The 24,470-nt window shown below is 39.0% G+C and overlaps 1 protein-coding gene across 3 annotated transcripts in view; it reads left to right on the top strand.

The window, feature by feature from the left end:
* LOC141787198 (protein kinase C alpha type) overlaps positions 1 to 24,470 on the top strand; it is a 300,641-nt gene that overhangs the window by 178,571 nt on the left and 97,600 nt on the right. For all 3 annotated transcript variants that reach the window (XM_074665490.1, XM_074665491.1, XM_074665492.1), the window contains exons 5-6: positions 426 to 554; positions 23,413 to 23,569. In XM_074665490.1, coding sequence (XP_074521591.1) covers positions 426 to 554; positions 23,413 to 23,569 — 286 coding nt within the window. The remainder of the gene's footprint in view (positions 1 to 425; positions 555 to 23,412; positions 23,570 to 24,470) is intronic.

Raw genomic sequence — 24,470 nt, forward strand, 5'->3', positions numbered from 1 at the left:
TCATTTTAAACTTCTTAAAACATCCTGAAGGTTATGGGACATAAAAGTCAAGTAATGGACTCCAAAAAGTTCACCTTCACTCAGCTGGAGGATCCAACAAGCTGTCTGTGAAGACACAGGCAGATCCTCGACCCAAATTAAGGCGGTTACTGCTGCTCTTTGCTGCCCAGTAAGGAGAGCTTAAAAAACACAAAGCATCACGTCTCCTGCCTGTTTAGTCTTCGCAAGAGAGCACCACACATGAAACATGCAGAATACAGATTCTTGTATTCTTCTAAGATCTTCTAAGCTTCCGTTCAGGACTGTAGCTTTTACTGTGGTCAGGCCAAAACCAAACTACCAGCTGATTTTTTTAGCTCTGATGTGTTTGGATAAATCTGTTCATTTTCTCTGACGTCTCTCCTTTCCTGTCTGTGTCTCTGCAGCCTGTGACATGAACGTGCACAAGCAGTGTGTGATGAACGTGCCCAGCCTGTGTGGAACCGATCACACCGAGAGGAGGGGGCGTGTTTACCTGAAGTGTGAGGTCAGCGGGGATAAGCTGCAGGTCACAGGTAATAACCGCCGCTCTCTGTTAAATGAAGGTGGATGCAGATGCTGTTGTTAATTTTATGTGAACATGGATTTGTTTCAAGGCTTCCACTTGATAATCTAATCCCCCAAAGACCTCCCTAACCATCAGCACAGATTGGCTCCTGCTCGCTGTTGGCTCTGCCTGCTTGAGATGCAGGATATAAAGCAACGTTGGCCTTGTACCTATCAGGTTTTTTATCAGTATGCAGCCAAGGTTTTCCCATTTTGGCGCTCTAATCGATACAGCCTCTCCTGTTTAACAATCTGCTGTTACGACACACTTGGAAGGTAATCCCAATCCACATCTATATTCCTGCAGCGGTGTGTGTTCTGCTGCGTGGGCCCCGTGCTGTTTCTCTTTTTAAACAGTCACGACGTGCCATGTGTTGGCTGGACTTTCTGATGTAACTGGGTCTGTCTCTGCCGAGCTGCGAGCACGCTTGATGTATTAATTTATGTCTCATCAGGACTGAAGCAAAGGAAGGATCTGAGCGCTGAGCTCTGAGCAGGGTCAGGGCTTTGCATTCAACTTGATCACTATTATTCATTAGGAGGCTGTTCTGCCTGATCATATCACAGGCTTTTCCAGACGCTTTAATTACCGATGCCTCCTGTTTCAAAGGAACACCTGTTCTGTGCCTGCCAAGCTCAGAGAGGGTCCTAATGAGAGGCTATTTATAGCTTTTTCTGAGGTAATGTGAGGCAGAGATCTGCACTTAAACCAGATATAAAATTTCAAAACAGTTTTTCAAGAAGAACACTTTTCATGGGCTGAGATTTGTGCCTCTGGGAACTGAATTTGAATTATTGTTTTAAATTGAAAAAGCATGATCTGAAATGAAATTTAAGGCCAAGTCTCTAGGATTTTCCTAAAAATAAAATAACAATTAAGCATCATAAAAAATATAAAAAATATAAATAAATAAATAAAGTGACAATGAAGCAGCATAAACCTGCTTAATTGTCACTTCTGGGCCTCTACATGTGTGTCTGTATCTGCCTCGAGCCCTCTCCTCAGCCTGTATGTTGATGTTTTGGTTTCCGGTTAGTAAAAATTAAGTCCATGCAGAAGTGCTAAAAGTCGTTGTTTGTCGAGAATCCACTTGAGGCTGACTGCAGAAAGACCAGAAGTCATGTACACTCCCAGCCATAAAAACAGACTTTTACGGCATTAAAATCATATTTACAGGTTCAAAAACGACTTGGGTCTTAAACGCTGTTTCCACTATCAGCACACACTGTACAGTGAGTAAATTTTTTCTCTAAACTCTGTGGTCTAGAAGTTATTAGAATTGTTTGATTTTCCAATCAGAGACACAGCTCAACTCACAGCCGGTGTCATAGCGAATGTGGCTATGTCTGTGGATTGGCTTCATTTCACAGTTCCAGTTTCACAAACGGGTGACGTCACGGAGGCTTTGTCCAAGTTTTATACTGTCTATGTCTTCTCCTAACTGAAGATACTAGGTGGGAGAATTATTAAAGGGATACAAACATATGACTTCTCCAGACATGGCTTCAGCACACCAAGCCAGATTTCAGCAAAAACAACTGTTTTATGGCAGCTACGGCAACCCTCTAGGAAAATGTTATTACACCAAAAGCAAAAGCATAACAAATGCCAAACTGTCTGCTGCACCTGCAACACACGTCAGTCAAGAAAAGTGATGTCTTGAAGTACTTTGTCAAAAACCATGAAGTTAATGTGCAGTGACAGATGTGTGTGTTAAACTCACATGCCAGTGAATTACTAGTTTGATGCTTAACCAAATGTGCTCAAAGCACAAGGAGGAAACAGCTGAGGCAGGTCAACTTGCATCGCATCAATAGCTAGCCTAGTTAGCACATCAATGTGACGAAACTAGAGCGGAGAAGATCAGCTTGCTAATAACTGGAGGTAAAGGCTTCAGAGAGCTGATGGTGTTTGTCAAGCCAGAGTAAAAGGCACTGCATGGGTTTGGTCCTGTCTGAGGTTTCTGCCTGTTGAAGGGAAGTTTTCCTTGCCATTGTAACTTGCTAAATGCTGCAAAGTCCTGTACTCATGGTGGATTAAGATAAGATAAGACTCCTTATCTTGTCTTGATGTTAGGTTTCTGCTAATATAACTTTATTAACATTTACAGGTTTAGACCTGTGAGTGTTTTTGTAAAGTGTCTTGAGATAACGTTTGTTATGATTTGGCGATTTGATTTTACAGTTTGGAAGGTCTGTGTCCAGTGGACCCTATTTTCATTTACGGTTAAAATGAAAATAAAGAAAACCCTGCCAGTATTCGAATATTCATTCATTAGACATTTAGAGTATTCAAACACAGGAATTACTGTAAATTCCCATCCCTAGTGGTTACTAGCCCAAACTACATGAATTTCCCTTAGGGGATGAATAAAGTATATTGTATTTTTTATCTTTATCTTCATCTTACTACAGTGGAAGCTGCATGGAGCAAGAAAAACACAACCAAAGTGACACAAAACATCAAACAGATAAACTTTTTTCCTCAACTGAACTTAACAATGAAGGTTGGCTTAACTTTCACTTTGCTGTCGGGCACTTGGAACTATTGTTGGAGTAACTTCAGAGGCTAACGTTGTCGTTACTTTGCAGCTAGCTTATAACACTGTTATCGACTGTCAAAGTAGCATTAGCATTGCTATCTGCTCACTTCTCTGGTTGCATCCTGAATAGATGTCTGTCAAAGTTAAAAGCTGTTCCTGTCTTCTCCTCTGTGTTTTTTTATAACGTGGAAATGTTTCTCTACAGCGTTAGCTGTAAGATCTTTACAAAAACGAACGAACCCGTGGCTAACGTTAGCTACTCTCTGCAACCCACCTTGTAATTATCTATGCTTGCTGCTGTGTTACATAAATAGCGCTGTATTTTACTTGTTTTCTGATGTGCTTTTGCCTCTTGATTGAACAGTTGGTTGTGATATAAATATCCATTTTTATGACAGGGACATTAGTTGCATGAGTTTACGGATAACACTTTAGAAAGTATAGTTGCCTGTGTGCAACATATCCAAGACGGCAGAGTCACTGGAGGTAAATTTCCCCTTCCTAACAAACTTCTCATGGAGAGACCTTGCAGTAAAAAGTCTGAGTGACATCTGGATGAAAACATGCAGCTGTTTGCTGAGGGCATTTATGAGTGACCAACAGGACTGAAGTTTCCACTCCTTTATGATTATCCCTGCTCCTGTTTGTTCTCCTGCTTTTATTTTATCTTCTGTGTGCGTTGGATACTCTCCAAATACTTTCAAACAGAAACACAATAAAGAGCTTTTATATTTCACACTGTAGATCAGAAATTATTTGACGGCTCTCAAATATTGACTCAGCAAACTGTGTGGAAGGATATCTCAGAGCAAATAAAAACTGTCCAGCTGTGGTTGAGCTGGGTGATAATGTCACATGGTTGTTTTTAGCTTTAAAGCAACACAATGATAAATCATATATGTCTGTTTCATACCTCGTCTAGGAAAAGTTTTCTACTCCTCCAATGTCAAACTCTTTTTTTTCATCAGAAATTCTTTTTCTTACAAACTGTTAAAGATTTAAAAAAATAAATAGATAAAAACTCATTCCACATTGATTTACTAGATGTCCCTGAAACCCTCTACTTTCAACTTTGATGACATTTTCTCTCCTACAGACTGCTGTCAACACATGATAATGATGTTGATGAACAGCATTCACAAAAACCCAAGTGTATTTGCTTCTATGCTTTTATTTTGAAAAGCCTGGTGTTTGCATTATTTTGCAGGGAGGCAAAAAAAAAAAATCTTAAAACAGATCCTCTATCTGTAAATTCATTCAGATTTCAATGCACTTGTTTAAGCCTGAGACTGAGTAGATTTTTCTCACTGAAGAGGTAAAATGAAGTAGAAAACAATCGAGAATTTTTTTTTTTTGGTGACCTAAGGGACTTTGAACATGGCATGGTTGTTGGTCTGAGTATTTCAGAAACTACTGATCTACTGGGATTTTCACCCACAACCATCTCTAGGGTTTACAGAGAATGGTCCCAAAAAGAGAAAATATCCAGTGAGCAGCAGTTCTGTGGGACAAAATACCTTGTTGATGCCAGAGGTCAGAGGAGAATGGACAGACTGGTTGGAGCTGATAGAAAGGCAACAGTAACTCAAATAACCACTGGTTACAACCGAGGTCTGAAGAAGAGCATCTCTGAACACACAACACGTCCAACCTTGAGGCAGATGGGCTACAGCAGCAGAAGACCACACCGGGTGACCCTCCTGTCAGCTAAGAACAGGAAACTGAGGCTACAATTCCCACAGCAACACCAAAACTGGACAATAGAAGATTGGAAAAACGTTGCCTGGTCTGATGAGTCTGGATTTCTGCTCCACATTCAGATGGTAGGGTCAGAATTTGGCCTCAACAACATGAAAGCATGGATCCATCCTGCCTTGTATTGTTAGGGCGAATTTAAAGGCTAAACATACAGCTATTCATTTCATATGATATTTGTGAGATTTTAGAAATCCTGGGAAATCCTTTACATAGTGGCGTCACGAACGGGATGTGTAAAGGATGATATGTAAAGGATTTCCCAGATGCAAACATACATATATCAATGACGAGACGACAGAATTAACTTGGCAGCCTTTGCGGGTTTTATTGAAGTCACACAGCTCGAAACACAGCAATCATGATAGATGGACGGACAGACTCCCTCCTCAGCTTCGAACATGTATCTTTATGGAAGGTTTCAGTGATGTCATCGTGTGTCGGTTTTTGCCAACTCGTCACTATTGGGATAGTTTGGCTCCAGTCAAACTATCACTGGTCTCAGCATGAGATTTCCTGAACTCTCCTATCAGGGTGGAACGTTTTTGGCAAAGGTTTCGAGTATTGTTTTTCGCTGCTAAGAAACTCACCTCTGACCTCTCTCACAACCACTTTTTCTGAGAACAAGCCTGCTGCAGGTCTGGCTGAAATTACCTCAACTAAAATCTCACAAATATCATATGAAATGAATAGCTGTTTGTTTAGCCTTTAAATTCACCCTAACAACCCCCCCCCCCCCCCCCCCCCCCCCCCATAATTCCAATTTTGGGATTATATTAGCATAAGGCTGAATTTAAAGTAAAATGCAATCCCACAATGACATCACCGAAAGTCCATGTTCTTCTTTTTCAGCTAAAAACAGCAACAGTATCAACGGTTCAGGCTGCTGCTGGTGTAATGGTGTGGGGGATATTTTCTTGGCTCACTTTGGGCCCCTTAGTACCAACTGAGCATGGTTTAAAGTCCACAGCCTACCTGAGTGTTGTTGCTGACCATGTCCATCCCTTTATGAGCACAGTGTACCCATCTTCTGATGGCTACTTCCAGCAGGATAACACTCCATGTCATAAAGCTGGAATCATCTCAGACTGCTTTCTTCAACATGACAATGAGTTCCCTGTACTCAAATGTCCTCCACAGTCCCCAGATCTCAATCCAATAGAGCACCTTTGGGATGTGGTGGAACGGGAGATTCTCATCATGGATGTTCAGATGACAAATCTGCAGCAACTGTGTGATGCTATCATGTCAATATGGACCAAACTCTCTGAGGAATGTTTCCAGGACCTTGTTGAATCTATGCCATGAAGGATTAAGGCAGTTCTGAAGGCCAAAGGGGGTCCAACCTGGTACTAGCAAGGTCTACCTAATAAAGTGACCAGGTTGATTAAAACAACATGAGGTAGTTAAGCATGGAATTAACTTTCCTTCGTGTTTTTTTTCCTTGTCCAAACCAGCACAAACCCTGCACATGAATGTGTTTAGTCATGCATTTCGAGGCTCCCTGTAAATCCTCTGGCTGTAATGACAGTGCATTAGCACGTCTGCAGGAACAATGGGGACAGCAAAGAGCTGACAGCAGGAGCACATTATCATTCAATTAGCCGCAGATCAGAGGAAGCTGGGCTCCCCGCGCTGCAGCACGACCCCGGCCCTCCAACTTCACTGACTTATTCACTTATCAAATTATCACCAGGGGAAAGAAAAGGATGTGGGTCGCCACACACACACAGATATGCACACCCAAATATAAAATCACACATTCAAAAAGGAGATAGCGCATTTTATTTGTGGTCTAATTTCTTGGTGCAGAAATAACTTTTCTGCCATGAACAGATAGTTCCTCATCACCTTTGCCAAATTAAGAAATGAAGAAAAGCTTAACAGAGGAAAATATGGACACTAATGTGCACATAAGGCAGCTCGTTTGATTGGTGGTGACTAATACCATCTCTGATCTGAGCCAAATGTCTTGCTATAACCTTTGGCAAGTTTGTGTTTCTCAGCTCCACCCACAGAAACTGGTGCAGTTTTCCTCTAAATGTGTTTCTTAAATTTGAATCTCAGATATAAATAAATATCCCTTCTTTTGTTCCCACCATGTGTTGAAATACCTAGACAGTGACAGCAGATTGAAAACAGTTGAGCTGAATCCAAAACATATTGAGCCGGTCAAATAATACACAAATATTTATCCCAGACTTTAGGCTGAGACCTTTCATTTCCCCCCTCGCCATCTGGCGTTACCTCTGAAAACGCTCTCAGCTGTCGCAGGCCGGTCGTCTGCTCGAGCACATGTCGCTTTTTCTGCAGTTAACTCAGTTTTATGACTTTCTTCAAGTAATAAAGAGGCCGGCGCTGCAGGAATTGTGTTAATCTCGTTTTTTTTTTATTCAAAGATGAAAAAAAATATCGAGGGTAAACAAACTAAAAAAACACAGTTTTATACAAATGTCAAACTCTTTTTTCATCAGAAATTCTTTTTCTTACCCTCTGTTAAAGATATTTTTGTCAATAGATAAAAACCCACCCCACATTGATTTACCAGATTGTCCTTGAAACCCTCTGCTTTCAACCTTGACATTTTCTCTCCTACAGACTGCTGTCAACACATGATAATGATGTTTATGAACAGCATTCACAAAAAACCTAAGTGCATGTGTAAGTGTGTTGGGTTTACATAGACTCCAGGGGATGTGAAACCTCCATTATCACCTGCAGACGTGTTTGATTCAAGTGAAACCTGCATCCTGTCGGTCTCCTGGGACACATGAAACCAATTTCCATGTAGACAAAACTTGCATGTTATCATTTTTTGACATGTGCTCCCTTGCTTCTCAGTGTGTGTGTGTGTGTGTAGGTGTGTGTATAGAATTGCTGAACCAGCCTGCAGCCCACTCAGGCCAGATTGCATCACAGATTACATTAGCTGCTGTGTATGCCTTGCAGACAGCCGGCCAAAGCGAACTCTTATTACAGCGAGCGGCGTTTAGCAGGAAGGAGGTGCAGTGGGAGGCTGGGAGGAGGAAACTTAACATCATTTCCAGAGACTGATCCTTTTATTAGGACCTTTATGTGCTGACTGTGGATTTGTGCGTGCATTTTGTCAACAGGGCGGTGAGGCTGAGTAGCTGCTGATGGTACAGTAACTCAATAGCAAACATTCAAATTGTAGGCTGGCAGCTACAAACCCTAATGTCTCTGCTGTATGTACACATGTTAAACACAGCTAATTATTGTGACCGAGCCAAACTGGGTCACAGACGGGACTAAAAGCACTAGAAATCAAACATGCTTGGACTGCGCGTTAAAATATTTTATCAGACTTTTTCTGTTCCTCAGGCCAAATTGAGGAGCTCTTATTCTTTTTTTAACGTCTAGCGGTCTTATTGCAGACGAGATTCAACTTCAGCTTTAGTTATTAAGCACTTGAGAATACAACAGCCAAGTTAAAGTAAGCAAAATTAGAATAAAAAAAATGCTGGAAAATTGCTTTAATAGTTGTAAATAATGATAAAAGAGATTTTTTTGTTATGTGGAAATTTGCTGTTATATCTGAGAATAATAATAATAATTATTATTATTATAATTATTTTTTGTTAGGGGGAAATTTGCTTTTATATTTGTGAATAATAATAATATTTTTTTTTCTTTTTGCTTTTTTTTTTTAGCTGGAAATTTGCTTTTATATTTGTGAATAATAATTAAGAATTTTTTTTTTCTTTTCTGTTGGGTGGAAATTTGTTTTTATATTTGTAAATAATGATAAAAATTGTTTTTTTTCTTTCTTTTTTTTGTTTGGTAAAAATTTGCTTTTATATTTGTAAATAATAATAAAAAAATCTTTCTTTTTCTTTTTTTGTGTGGTGGAAATTTGCTTTAATACTTGTGAATAACAATTTAAAAAGTGTGTTTTTTTTTCATGAAAATTTGCATTTATATTTTTGAATCCTTTTGCTTTTCATCTTTCTCCAAGAAAGAATTAATGTAAAGTTAAAAGACATGCTGGTTGACATTTTTTTTTTTCAAAACATTTTGTTTATTTAACATTTAGTGAGAGAAAGGGCAGAAATAAAAAGTTTGTAATAATTCATTTCAAATTTTATTTAATATTGTGCATTCATTTTTATGACAACATGAATGAAATAAAGACCAACTACACTAAACTAAAGTTCTTTACACAATCCTGAACAGTAAATAATTGTCAGTGAAGAAAAAAAGCAATAACAGAAAATAAACAATAAAAGAAATCAATAAAAAATAATAAAAGCAATAACAACAATAAAAACCACAGAGCAATAAAAGATTTGATCTGCTGACCTTACAGAGCTCAGGGGGAGGATGAAGCTGTGAAGCAGGTCAGACAGATACTTGGGAGCAAAGCCATGAAGACGTTTAAAGGTAGATAAAATAATTTAAAATCGATCAGAAAACAAACTAGTAACCATAGATTGAGTTCGAAAAGGGAGTAAGCTGCAGCAACTTTTTAGAAAAGTAAAAAAAAAAACAAAGATCATATAAAAGAACTTGCACAGTGATTGTCTCTGCACTGACACATATTAACACCAACCTGAGGTCCGATAAGGTTTAGTTTTCTTTGCTTTATGGACCAAACACAATGTCCAAAGAGAGGAAACGTCATTAAGCTGGACCCCAGTGGATTTGGATCACATACTGATGACGCCATTTAGACAGAAAAGGTTCATGAAACATTTCTGTTGACTTTGAAAGAATCAAGTTTTCTCAGTAAGTGGATTTTCTGTTTTTCTTGCTGTCTGTGTTTTCACTGAATTTCAGCTTGGAGCAGGGCCGGAGCCAGGATTTCAATTTTGGGTGGGCCTTAAGTTACAAAATTTAGTAAATAAATATGACTACTACTACTACTTACTTTGTTTGTTGTAACGCAGATTTGTTTGCGTTTTGATCCTTGAATATTTGGTAAAATTTTAGTGCATCAGATGGCAATGGCTCTCAATGGTACTGGCCAAAGAGCAGTGCTCTTATGCACCAATGGGCTGCGACGCCTCAAGTTTTCATGTATCATAGAACGTAAGAGCCTGTGATATCTACAGTATTTCCCAAAATCATTCTTTAGTCCGATCAGTATAACATGAGGCTGAATGAGTCGAAAGATTTTTTTAACAACAGGCTAAAAACTGGCAAACTTGGCTCATTTTTCAAAGACGGGGCATCTGGAAATAACAACATGAGCGTAAAGTGACACAATTTTTATAATATTCTTCTTTGAAATTTATTTTAAAATATAAGAAATAGAACAAAGACACAATATTTTGCCTGGGACCATCGGGCCCACCCATGAAGCTGCCCCTTGGAGTCAAACATGGTACCCTAATACTTGTGCGGTTGTACTATTTGTACCTCTTCACCACAGATGGCGCTGGTTTAAGGGTTCGACACTGGATTTCATTAAATCTAGAAAAACATCCTTGATTTTTATCACATCCAGATCGAGAAAACTATCATCACACCATTTTACAAAGTCATGGAGAGCACAGCTATGGTTTGATTTGTGGCCCTGAAGAAGAAATAGTAAGACTTTGTCGTATGGAAATTTGACAGTCTCACTTTTATATATTTGTCTGATCAAAATCCATGATTTAAAATGAGATTATCAGCACCATCATTTCTCAGTGTCTGTAGTTGGGTCTCTTTGATGACACTTCACACCCTGGTGAAGTTTAGCTGTGAGAATCGAGATCTGTCCTTTTTCTTAAAGAGAAGTATTTGTTGGATTTATTTTGTAGTGATAGTGGACTCTGGAGCTGGATTGTCAGAAAGAGAAAGGATGGAGGAGCAGAAGAAAGATAAACAGGAGAGAGATAGAGCACGAGCTAAAACACAGGTCAATCTGTTTGGGATAATGTTAATTTCAATCAACATTCAGCAGTTAGAGAGTCACATCCTTCAACAGTGGGTAGTGGTGCTCATGGGAAACAGAGTCTTTAACCACCAGTCAGAAATTTCACTTTGTCCGTCTTTGGTCTTCAAGACTCAGCTTCAGAAACTGATGCTTGACACCGATAAGACTTTTATGCAATCCACAAGACCTGCACAGGAAGTCTAGCCACATCAACAGAGACAGGCAGACTCCCTATACATGACGGTGAAATAGCAAATTGAGACAATGAGTCATTGTAACAACGACAATGAGTTGCGTAAGGTTTGTTCTGCGAGCTGGGGTGACATGGAGATGTGATGGGGAGGCGCTGACGGAGACAGAAAGCGTTCTGTTTGTCTCCTAAAGGACAGATTTAGCCCACCAACCCCGTCCTCTGCCTCTCACTCCTGACACACAGCGTCTTTCTGTCTGCTGACACCCTCCTATTTGTCTCTGAAACCCTTTTGTTCTTACACTCAGCTGAGGGCAGATCTGTCCTTTAATTCCTCATTGTTCCATGTCAGTAGCTATATATCTTTTAGGAGACGTAGGTAATAATTAAACTCCTGTGCGTTGGCTCTTTGACTCACCCTGTCCTCAGAAAACCGTCTCACTTCCATCCTCACTTTTTAACCTTTTTCTCAGGGTTTTATTCTCGTCTCGGTGTCCGAATGCTGCTATTTGTTGCACTAATGCTGTGAAAAGGAGTCAATATGTGTTATATGTAGGTGCTGTGTAGGTGTGTGTAGGTCACGGTGGTTGGATGGGTGCTCGGAGTAGATATAGATGTGGGAGGATCAGGAAAGCCAGGTTTTTACTTCTGAACCTTCTGGAGGTGTAACACCACTTTACAGCATAAAATGCACCTCAAATACTTTTTCAACCTTCTGGCTCAGACTTTATTCTGTGCTTCCTTTAAAGTTTCTCAAGAATTTCAATAATTATTATTTTATTTTTTACATTAATACTCATTTGTACATCATGTACAAACACAGTTATTAATGTTTTATTACTGATCAATATGACGCTCTGTGATGTGTTAACTAACTCTTTGTTTATACTTTATAAATAATGAATTCAACTCTCAAAAATAAGCTTTTTTGGTCATTATGAACCAGTTATAAGCCATTGTGATTCCACCATTTGGTGAGGGTTGGTGAACACCTTATTACAGAGCAAATCATGATTAATTAAGTTCGTCACAAATGCCTCATAAGCTGTCTGTTCATTGTTGTGTGAGCTGATCTAAAGTAAGGAATTTCAATACTTTACAAAGCATTTATTAACAAGATTTGAAACCAGCAGCGCCTTAATACTCAGAAGTCACATATATCAGTTTAAGTGGGTCATTACTTTGTGTGATTCATTTGTTGGTCATAGACACCAAACTGTTTTTGTCTTCAGTGATATTTTTACTACTTTTTGCTCCTGTGTTTGTCTGGAGATCCTACATGTAACCATGGCTGCATTGTTTACTAGGGGTGTAAATCACCAGTTTCATGACGATACGATACGATATCGATTCTTTGGACAACGATACGATATTTGCCGATATCACAAAGTCTGTCACGGTACGATACGATACGATACGATTCAGGGGCCTTCGATCGATTTAAGACGATATAATGATAAAATAATGATATAATGATAATGATAAAATTAGAACTATCAACTTAACTAACTTAACATTGATAGTTTTTTTTTTACTGTGATGCCTGATAACCACAGTTTGTATGTCAGTGTGTTCAGACTTTGTTTCACTGTGTAATAGTCCATGTGGAGGAGGAATGACACTAAGCTCTCACCGTTTCACTTTTTAACTTTATGAAATTTCATGAATCAGTGGCTACAAAATCAAATTATGAGATAACTCACTGCAGTCGTGTGATGATGCACTCCTGTTGTGTGTGCAGCATGCGTCCTCTGCAGTCAGGTCGACCGTATTTTACCCGGATACAGGAGAGCTATTTTTTGATTGGCCGATATGTCGGGCTCCCTTTTAGCTCTGTGATGCTAACAGCGTCTTGCTACACGTTCGCCTACAGCGGTGTGACTCGGTGGGCGCTAAACAGTCCATTTTACAGCAGGAGAAATATCAGGCGTGGCGTGTCAGAGAGTGAAAAGGTTCAAACGTGTGTCTCATACGCTGAGTGCGTGAGGCTTGAGAGGAAACTTCAGAACGACTCGCGGAACGGACATGCGTGTCCGGTCGGGATTTCAAAATAAGGGCGTACTTTAAAGACCACGGTGATGATCGATGTTTAGACTTTCCATCGATGTGATTGGATCATTGCTTAACCAATCGATGTATCGATATATATCGATGGATCATTACACCCCTATTGTTTACATGTGAAATCAGCTGTTAGCAGCTTGTAGCATGTCAATGCTAACTGGTGCTAGGCCAGATGTTTCCCACAAGGTGAGGAGAAGGAGGTGAGGACAACATGCTGGTTCTCAGGTGTGAGCTGAGTAGTGACGACATCGTTCTGTCCTTCCATCCATCGTTGTTGGGAACGTAAGATCTATCTCCAGTAAGATGGACAAGCTAGCCATGCTAACCCAGCAACAGAGGGAATACCAGAAGACAGAGTAGCATCATGCTATTCACAGACATGGCTAACGGAGCTAACATCAGACACCAACGCCACATTGGAAGAACTTCACCTGCTGTGAGCAGACAGGATCCAGGAGACAGAGACTGAACAGACTGCTGAAGAAGCTCAGTCCTGGACCCTGTGGAGGTGGAGGCTGGCTGAACTGGACAATGATGGACAAGCTGTCACCATCTATTTTCTTATGGACCTTTTAGTACTTTCTATGAACTTTCTTACTTTAGTTTTTCTTCATTGTTGCTCTGACTCTTCCTGAATTTCCCCTCAGGGATAAATGAAGTATTGTATGTACAATGCTTTACAGATGATGAGTTAAGTGTTAACTGATATCAGTTAATTCAAAGTGTTACCACAAAATCTGCTTTCTTTGCAGCCTCATTTCCAGCCTCTTGATTGTCTTCTTGATTCATCTTTACTGATCAGAGCTGGTAAATGATCAAAATGTCAAATTACTCCCACATTCTGTCTTTATTCAATTTAGTAGTTTAGTAATTTATCATCTTCAGAATCTGGATCAAGAGCATGATACTCAAGATCCATGAGTTTGAACCTTTTCATCTCTTCCTTTCATTAAGCTTCTCTCCGCTCAGTCATCTTTCCATCTGAGAGGACATCCTGGCCTCTTTGAAAGCACGACTCCTTCTTTAACGCAGAGTTGGAGATGGATCACAAAGCCATCTCTGGTTTTGGACGCAGTATGCACTTTGCTAATTGATGATCACCATCCAACGATCTTGAATGCGGCGGCTTCCACTCTGCAGCCTTTTCCTTACAGTCATTTCCATCTCTTTGTGGCATCTGAGTCACCCTGCAGAGGAGCAAGCAGGCGCTCGCCAAGAGAGAATTACCTAAAATCCCGCTGTGACATTTTTCCCCATGAATCAGGGTGAAGATGAAGCAGCTGACGGTCCTTGTGTTGGTACCAGTGCCAGAACTTTCCACTCGCGGGGACATCAGTGTCTCTGTTTAGTGTTCTGTAACGTCTTAGCTGTCCAGCCGTCGTGTTAGGATAAAGAAATCCCACTAACTGTGTATTTTCTGTTTGTTTTCTGCTCAGAAACTGGAAAGCAGGACTGTGTTGTGCTTTGGTTGCTGTGTCGCGGAGCAATCAGATAATCTCAGCAAAATTGATGCACTCCTTAAAATAGCGGCCTCTAAAAGGAGCCCAGTGTTACACTGACAGGGCGGTGGTTGGAGCTTTAAAGACAGTGTTGACACAAGGAGGTGAAAACACACAAGGCTGACCTCATTTTGAAGACAGGGTCATGTGGTGTCGACCACAAACAAACCGCTGTGTGTTTTTGATAACTAAAGCCTTGAAAGAGTCAAGGAATGAGTGAAATTAAACGGTTTACTTTAAATGTACATAAAACCTCAGGGAAAAAGAAAAACTGGGACACAAAACTTACAAACCCACTTATTTTGGATTTCCTCCATCTTTTTGACCTCCACTCATAGAAAACTTTGAGCTTTGTGACTTCTGTTGCCAGGCCCCAAAAAAGTCAAGTCATTGGTATTCCCAGTCCGTCTGTGCTCCCCTGCTTTGGCTCACTCTGTCACGCCAGTTTACCTCTCCGGCCTCTCCACCATTCATGGCTTCTCTTCTTTGTTGTTTGGCCTTTTTTCATCCTTGGACCTAAGATTTATGAATCTTTAAAAGAGTTTGGGGTGTTTTTGTATGTGATTCATCAGACTGCAGCTCTGCAAGGCCAAAAAACATGGCCACACTGCAAAAAACTGAAATCTTATCGAGGTTTTTTGTGTTGTTTTAAGTACAATAGTTTTATTAAGCTCGATACGAGCCACATTCAACTGGCCAGTCCAGAAAAATGTATTGTTTTGAGTTATTTAAAGACAAAAATAAGGTATGAACTGCTTTAACTAGTAAAAAAAATAATTAGCCAATTGAAGAAGAAAAATTTGCTCAAAAATTTGCTTGAAACTAGAATAATGTCTTAATACAAGTAACTTTTTTCTTGTTCTTTTGGCAGATATTTTAACTCACTCAGACCTCATAATTGCCTTTAAAGGGGCTGCAAGGGGTTTGAAAATTATCTTGAAAAAGTCTCTCTTCCAGATATATCTCAAAATCTGATATTCTTTTAATCGGTCCAAAATCCCTTACTTCTACAGCCAATGACTTCCACCTCACCTTTCAAAACTCCACCCTCTTACCTTCTTCCCATTGCCGTAACCTCGGAGTCATCTTCGACAACAACCTCACCTTCTCTCATCACATCAAAGCAATTACAAAAACAGCCTTCCTCCATCTTAAGAACATCGCCCGCCTTCGCCCCTCTCTTTCCTTCTCTGCTGCTGAAACCCTCATCCACGCCTTCATCACATCACGAATCGATTACTGCAATAGCATTCTTTTTGGCACAACCAATAACCACCTCAACAAACTCCAGTATATACAAAACTCTGCCGCCCGCCTCCTCACCTGTACCCGTTCCCGCGAACACATAACTCCCATTCTTCAAGATCTCCACTGGCTTCCCGTCCGTTACCGTATCCGGTTTAAAATCCTCCTTCTCACTCACAAAGCACTCCATAACCAGGCCCCTCCATATCTTACTGACATGCTCCACCCCTACACCCCTTCCTGCACCCTCCGTTCTTCAGTAGCAAACCTCCTCACCGTCCCCAGGGCCAAGCACCGAACCTGGGGGGACAGAGCCTTCTCAGTTGCTGCCCACTCCCTTTGGAACTCACTCCCACAACACCTCCGTGATACTGCTGACCTCACCGCCTTCAAAACAAAACTCAAAACTCACCTGTTCCGCATAGCTTTTAATTTAACAAGCCCCGGTAACTGAACTTGCTTTTACTCTACACCTTTGAATTGTTTTTGTCTCGTCTTCTTTTCTATACATGTCTTTCTTTTTCTGTTATCTCATTTTTTTTGTACCTGTTTTTAAACTTGTTTTTTTTTTATACTGCTTTTACCTTGTAAAGCGTCTTTGAGAACTTGAAAAGCGCTCTATAAATAAAATGTATTATTATTATAATTATTATTATTATATATGCCTGCTTATAACCCACACTTTAAAATGAGATTATCAGCACCAATATTGCGAGTTACAGGTTATTGTAAAACGCTACTTCTTAGCTTCCAGGTTGGGTCAAGCAGGACTGGATTGATTTACGACACATCTGGGTCTCTATAACAACACCACACCTGCTGACAAAGTTTAGTAGTGAGAAGAGACAAAATACAGAGATCTGTGTTTTTCTCTGCTAAAAACAATTTATACCAATATTTTTGTCGTGTTGGTGGACACAGGAGCCGAACTGTCAGACAGAAAAAGGACAGAAGAGCAGAAGAACGTGAAATGGTAGAGTGACACAGCCTGAGCTGAAGGCTAATTAGCTTTTAGCTCAGGCTGTATCACTCTATAACAAAGGGGCTAAGGAGCCGTTTTTTCGTAGCTCACCTGAACTAAAGTCATCCCAGAGCCAAAAAGTCAACTTGATCTTCACAAGAAAGACTATAAAGGGTATACAAGTCTCAAAATAGTTAGAAAAAAAACAGTGAATAATGATATAAAGAAGACATTTTGAATTGAAAAATTGAAAAATTAAAAAAAGAAATTAGAAAATTGCTATTTGATTTTTAGAATATTACAAATTTGCAGAAGTTTCATAAAAATTTAACATTTCAAAAGATTTTTTTTCAAATATTTTTTTAAAGATAAACAAATAAAAAGGCAAAAAAAAGGAAAAGTTGCTTATGTTAAAAATAAATCAAAATTTGCAAAAATTTGTTTTTTTTAATTTAGAATTTATTTCACAATTTTTTTTAACATTTATATAAAACTGAAATTTCCCCCCCATTTTTTTTGCTGCATATAATATTTACAGTTATCACACTACTTACAAAGTAACAAAGTTTACTTTTTGTCACGTTAGCCTACAGATACGTCGGAGCACCGGGCTGCCGATAGTGCTACATCGCTGCTACAGCGTTAGCTTGATGTCATGTTTCAAATAACAGCCCCAAATACCTTATCTCTGCGCGTTGTATCCAGTAAAAGTTGTCTTAAACAAAGAAAATTTGTTTTAACTCGATCTCCATTTAATGCCAAAACAAACACACACCTCACTAAAAGTCATTTCCGACAGTGTGCATGAGACAGCGTACCACAAGATGGCGAGACAGTGCAATTATAACAGATCCTGCTCATAGCATCTTTAAATAACTTAAAATAAGACATTTTTCCAGACTTGTCGAGTAAATGTAGCTCATAATAATCTAAAAAGACATTTTCTACTGAAAATCAGACAAAAACACTTGATAGAATTTCAGATTTTGCCAGTGCAAATCACATTTTCAGGCCAACCAGACCAATGACACGAAAATCTGTGCGCAACAAAAGCTAGCTTCCCACGACAACTTGACTTCTTATCAAAAAGAGTAAAAATGTAAGCTGAAGAGCGTTCAGAAAGCTTAATTAAATTTGCCTGACAGAGCTGGAAGCCCAGTGAAAAAAAATCAGTGATTATCTGTTTTTGTGGGTGTTAGCTTGGCTCCCATTTTCTGCAGTCTCAGTAGGTCAGCAGATGTCATTTTTCCTGGGTTTTTCTTAGTCCTTCGTCAGAGCACAGTTGGATAAAAACAAAGTTCAAAAAGTTGTTTCTCTTTGGAAACAGGACAGTTTTTTTTGTGCAGCTGTTTAAATGTGAGCCAAGATATTTGTGAAGACCTGTAACCAAGCAACCGTGTAGCAGCCCTGACACACACTTTCTGCTCTCTCTGCCATGTGTTTGTGTGAGCGGCTGGGTGCACACACACACACACGCATGTGTTTTTAAAGCTACTGGCACGAACATGTGTGGAATAATTTCAGACCATTTCCTTTCTGCCTTCAGCTTTCGTTTTACAATGTAATAATCATGTCACTGAAATGAATCATGTTCTTAACAATGAGTGCTTTTACATTTTCTGTCAAGGCCACAAACTAAACCAAAGTCTATTAAATAACGTCTCACTCAACTACATTTGGACTGTGCATAGGCTGCTTGCATGGACAAAATAAAAATTATAAAATGTTGCAAAAAAAACGATCCTGATTAAATTCAGATCCTGGTCCTGCCATAAAAACATCCTGGCATATTTTCCCCATATCGCCCCCTAGTGGAGAACATTAACATGTAACACTTCAGAAAACTCACCACTTATCATCTGGTATCAAGAGGCACCTGAGGGACAGGTGAGGTTTGATTTCATCAGTCTGTGAAGATGACACAAGGATGTTTGAGCACACCAAAAAAAAAAAGAGAAAGTCAACTAAAGCTTTCAAATGTTTCTTTCACGGTCACTCAAAATAAGTCTCGAAGTGAGTAAGCCAATTTTATTTAATAAAACACCTTTTCGAAAACAAAATCACATCTCCTTGACAAGAAATATATAAAAAGAAGACAGAAAAAGAAAAGGAAAACAATCATCAAAAATGTTGAAAAAATGATAAAATAAAATACACAACAGCTAACCTGACTCAAAAGAACACTACATGAAAAAAAAAAATATATATATATATATTGAAAAACAATTTAAAACATAAACATTGTTAAAAGGCACAAAAAAGAGCTATTTTATTTTAAAAAAAATTCTAAATAGATTAAAATGACAATTACTGTGTGTTAAAGGCTAGAAAAAAAGGTGGGTTTAAAGAAGAGATTTAAAAACAGACAGAGAAGAAGTAAGTAAATTTTATTGAATAAAGCACCTTTCACAGAACAAAATCACAATCTCCTAAGCAGGAAATATATAGAGATAAGACAGCAAAAGAAATGAAAAATTAAAACTGTTGTCAGACGATAAAAGAAACTAACAATAGAATAATCAAACATTGATTTTTACTGAGAGAATTCAAGACCTGCTTAAGGTAATGCATCTTTTAAGCTTTATAAAAAAGACAACAGAGATAGTTGAACGCGAATTTAGAGGAAGATCGTTTCACAGTGTTGGAGCCACAGTCTCCTTTAGTCTTTAGACAGGCTTGAGGGACAACCAGTAAGCCCTGGTCAGAAGACCTGAGTGACCTACTGGTGAGGTAGGGGTGGAGCAGGTCAGTGACTTATTCAGGAGCCTGACCACGCAGAGCTCTGTACACAAAAAGACACAAAGAGAGGAATTACTGAGGCTGGTGAAGAGTGAATTACAATAATCCAGAATTAAGAAGTGATTACAAAGATGAAACTGAATCTGCGAGCCTTATCTCTACAAGCAGGTTGTTCCAAAGTCGAGGGGACACTTTTCCTTTGAGTCTGGACTTTGGATCAGGTCGTACAGCTCTAACTCTGACACCTTATAGTATATCTCTGTGGAAGGAAAAGACTCTGTTGCAGCTGAGATTACTGAGACAGTCTACAGTCCCCCCCTACTGGCCATGACAGAAATTACAGTTATGTAATTCCAATCGAAAACAATCAGGAAATACTGCCAGAAACTCTCACATTTATTTATAGTATTTCCTTATTTTTATTCCAGTCCAGCGTTATTTGTCAAGCACTTTAAAAACAGACCCCTCCACTTTCAAAACACTCACTAGAACCCACCTTTTAAAATCTGCTTTTGATGTTTGATTGCCTTTGAATGAATTTTGTTGTTTTTCTTGTTTTGCTTCTCTTTAAATTCACGTTTTATTATTCTGTGTTGTCTTTATATGATGTTTAAACCTATGTAAAGTATCTTTGAGTGTCTTGAAAAGTGCTCTATGAATATAATTTATTATTAATATTATCTTATTATTATTATTATTATTTTAGAAATATAATAATAAGTTATTATTAATAATAATAATAATAATAATTATTAATATTATTATTATTATTAATAATAATAATAATAATAATAATAATAATAATAATAATAATAATAATAATAATAATAATAATAATTATTATTATTATTATTATTATTATTATTATTATTTTGAAAATATAATTATAAGTTATTATTATTATTATTATTATTATTATTATTATTATTATTAATAATAATAATAATAATAATAATAATAATAATAATAATTATTATTATTATTATTATTATTATTATTATTATTATTATTATTATTATTAAATTTGGTTTTATTTGTGAGTGCTAGTTAAAAGTCTCTTTTTTTTCACTTCTTATTCAGCACTTTTTGTCCAGACTCTTATTAAACTTTTTTCTTATTACAGGACATAACCCCATTTCTCAATATGTATCTTCCAGGTGCTGCCTTTTCTTTTGTTATTCAGAATCACAATATAGTTTTATTGCCAAGTACATTTGCAAATACAAGGAGTTTGTCTTGGTGTGTTGGTGCTAACAATTAACAGGAAAATAATGAAAATGAAAGATAGAATATAGGAAAAGTTTGATATAAAATACACAAATATACAAAAATATAGAGAAAAAAATAATAAAATAGAATAAAATGATTTTTAAAAATTACAACTTTTTACAGAAAAACAAAATGATATTATTCATCATGAGAAACAGAGGATACAAGGTGCCTTCAGGCTTCACATCAGACACACCTGACAAAGGCCCAAATAATCCATCACGGCTGGTGTCCGCATGGCAATAAGACCGTCTAATTCAAACCAAACACTGTCATATAAACAGATTAAATAAAACTAAATGTGCTGAATATGAAGCTCCTGGTGCAGAAAAGGATTAAACTTCACTTGAATGGGAAATGAAAAGAGCAGTCTCTGTTCATCTATAGATTTATTTCACACTTGGTTGAAGACTTTCAGAGCAAACATCAGGTGTATATACGAAAAAAAAAGATCTTGAGGTTTTAATCCTGCTCACATGCTCCCTTTAAAGACTTTAAATTCTCTGGGTAAGTGCACATTGAAATTTATCCCACGTTTATAAGTTTTACAGCCACAGGAAATGGTTTCAGAGGAAATTTAAGCTTTAAAATGTTCTAATTTTGCCTCTTTTGATCAAATACAGATAGACTGGATTGATGCATTTAAAATGTATGAGAGTCTTAGAGAAGAGTGCATCCATCACAGAGTGCACTCAGATGTTCTTTATAGGTTTTTACACTTCTCCGCTGAATTTCTGAGAAAGCAGAGGTCTGCCAGCTCCAGATCGCTCGATACCTTCCCACACCTCCAGCTCCTTCTGTAAGCTGTCTGTCTCTCTTCACACTTTTGTTGTCTCTCCGTCTCTCTCCTCGCTCTGCAGCAGCTCGCTGCATCAAACTTCGCACCTCGGTAACATCCCTGAAGCTTGAATCCTCCAACACAGATGCTGAGAATAAAAGCAAGAAATAGGAAAGTACCCACTCTTAGATTATTTAATAACTATTCTATAAGATTGGACACCTCCCAGAGGATGAAACTACACCTAGTATAAAATAGAATAGATTAGAATGGAAAAGAAAATTATTTATCCCTGAGGGGAAATTAAGGAGTCACAGCAGCAATCAAGAAAACAAAAGTAAGAAAGTGTATAGAAAGTGCAAAAAGGTCCATAAGAAAATAGATGCTGACAGCTTGTCCATCACTGTCCAGTTCATCCGGCCTCCACCTCCACAGGGTCCAGGACTGACTGACTTCAGCAGTCTGTTCAGTCTCTGTCTCCTGGATCCTGTCTGCTCACAGCAGGTGAAGCTCTTCCAATGTGGCGTTGGTGTCTGGTGCTAGCTCTCTTAGCCATGTCTGTGAATAGCATGATGCTACTCTGCCTTCGGGGTTAACAAGGCTAGCTTGTCCATCTTATTTGATCTTACGTTCTCAATAGCGATGGGTGGAGGGACAGGTCCATGTCGTCACTTCTTAGCTCACACCTGAGAACCAGCACGTCGTCCTCACCTCCTTCTCCTCACCTTATGGGTAAACATCAGGCCTTACACCAGTTAGCATTGAAATGCTACAAGCTGCTAACAGCTGATTTCACATGTAAACAATGCAGCCATGGTTACATGTAGGATCTCCAGACAAAGACAGGAGCAAAAATAGTAAAAAATATCACTGAAGACAAAACCAGTTTGGTGCCCATGACCAACAAATGAATCATACAAAGTAATGATCCACTCCAAATACAAAGATGATGAAAAAGAGATGATAAAATAACAATAGAGAGCTGCTGCAACAGGCAACCTCGCAGATGAGATTATATATAAGAATGATATGCATAAAAATGTGGGGATAAATTTGAGTTTCCCTTTTTAACTGTATCAGTTTGATATTTTGTATGAAATCATTTTCAAGCGTTTCCATTCGCAGCATGCGCTTGTGTTTGCTCAGTGATGATAATCCCTCACTGTTTTCTTCTTCTATTTATCTCACTTGATCCCTTGTATGTCACCATGGATTTGTTTGAAGTCTAAGACAGTGGGTTAAGCAGCCAGTCCAAGTGTCTGACCCGCCAGGTCAAGGGTCAGTCAGCATCTTTGCTACGGTGGCTTCCTTTGCGGTGTGACTGACAACCTCATGAAGAGATGCCTGGGGCCTCCAGTGTGAAGCCAAGCAAGACAGGCAATCACACAGCTCCTGCAGGGATAAACAGTGTGTGTGTCAGTGTGTGTGTGTGTGTGTGTGTCAGTGTGTGTATGTGCTCTGTAGTATCTCAGGTCTGGCAGCACTCCAGTGCTCAGGGCTAATGGAGAGCTAATGTCCCTGGCGTGCCCTTGTTTGCTGAGCTGCTAAATACAGGAGGATAAGAGGAGAGCCTTCGCCTGCTTCAGCGTGACACAGACTGTCGTTTTCAATCACTGGTTCTGTATACGCTCCATGAATCAGCACTCCAACAATCAGCGCTCCAACAATCCTCACAAGTCGCTGCTCCACGTTTGATCCTCGACATTAGCAGTTTATTCAACTGATGTTCACCTGTTGCTGTAGAAATCCTTTTCTCTCACACACAATATAAATAAAGTTTTTGTCTTTTAACTCTGCTTGTTCTGTTTCAGGATTGTTTGATTAATTATCTGTTGCGCGTCGGTTGGTTGCTCTGTGTCTCTCTTAACCAATCATTTCTCTCCATTCTTTGTCTCCCTTTCAGTTGGTGAAGGTGTAAACTTGATCCCCATGGACCCCAACGGTCTGTCTGACCCGTATGTGAAGCTTAAGCTCATACCTGACCCCAAGAATGAGACCAAGCAGAAGACCAAAACCATCCGCTCCAGCCTCAACCCCAAATGGAACGAGACCTTTAGTTTGTAAGTAAACGACCTCGTCTCTTCTCTGTCATCGAACAACTCGTTGATTATATTTGTAGCAGTTACAGTTGAGTTTTGCTGGTGCAAAGACAAGAAAGGGTTGATCCATAAACATAGATCTATATCGCTCTTTCCTTCCATCAATTTATTCATCCATCAATACATCCATCCATCAATCCAAAAACCTTCCACTTTATCCATTCATTAATGCATCATCCATCTATCCTTCCAACTGTCAATCCTTCTTTTTCATCCATCCATCCATCCATCCATTCATCCATCAATCTATCTATCCATCCATTAGTCCAGTCATGCATTCATCCATCAATCTATCCATCATTCATCCATCCAGTCATCCATCCACCCATCGATCCATTCATCCATCCATCCATCCATCCATCCATCCATCCATCCATCCATCCATCCATCCATCCATCCATCAATCTATCCAGCATTCATCCATCCAGTCATCCATCCACCCATCGATCCATTCATCCATCCATCCATCCATCCATCCATCCATCCATCCATCCATCCATCCATTCAACTGTCAGTCCTTCTTTTCATCCATCCATCCATCCATCCATCCATCCATCCATCCATCCATCCATCCATCCATCCATCCATCCATCCATCCAGTCATGCATTCATCCATCAATCCATCCATCCATCCATCCATCCATCCATCCATCCATCCATCCAGTCACCCATCCATCCATTCATTCATCCATCCATCCATTCAACTGTCAGTCCTTCTTTTCATCCATCCATCCATCCATCCATCCATCCATCCATCCATCCATCCATCCATCCATCCAGTCATGCATTCATCCATCCAGTCATGCATTCATCCATCAATCCATCCATCCATCCATCCATCTATCCATCCATCCATCCATCC

The sequence above is a fragment of the Halichoeres trimaculatus genome, unplaced genomic scaffold, assembly GCF_033239565.1.
Source record: "Halichoeres trimaculatus isolate MK-OKI-2021-1 unplaced genomic scaffold, fHalTri1.1 fHalTri1_scaffold_2, whole genome shotgun sequence".
In the NCBI taxonomy this organism is placed as follows: Eukaryota; Metazoa; Chordata; class Actinopteri; order Labriformes; family Labridae; genus Halichoeres; species Halichoeres trimaculatus.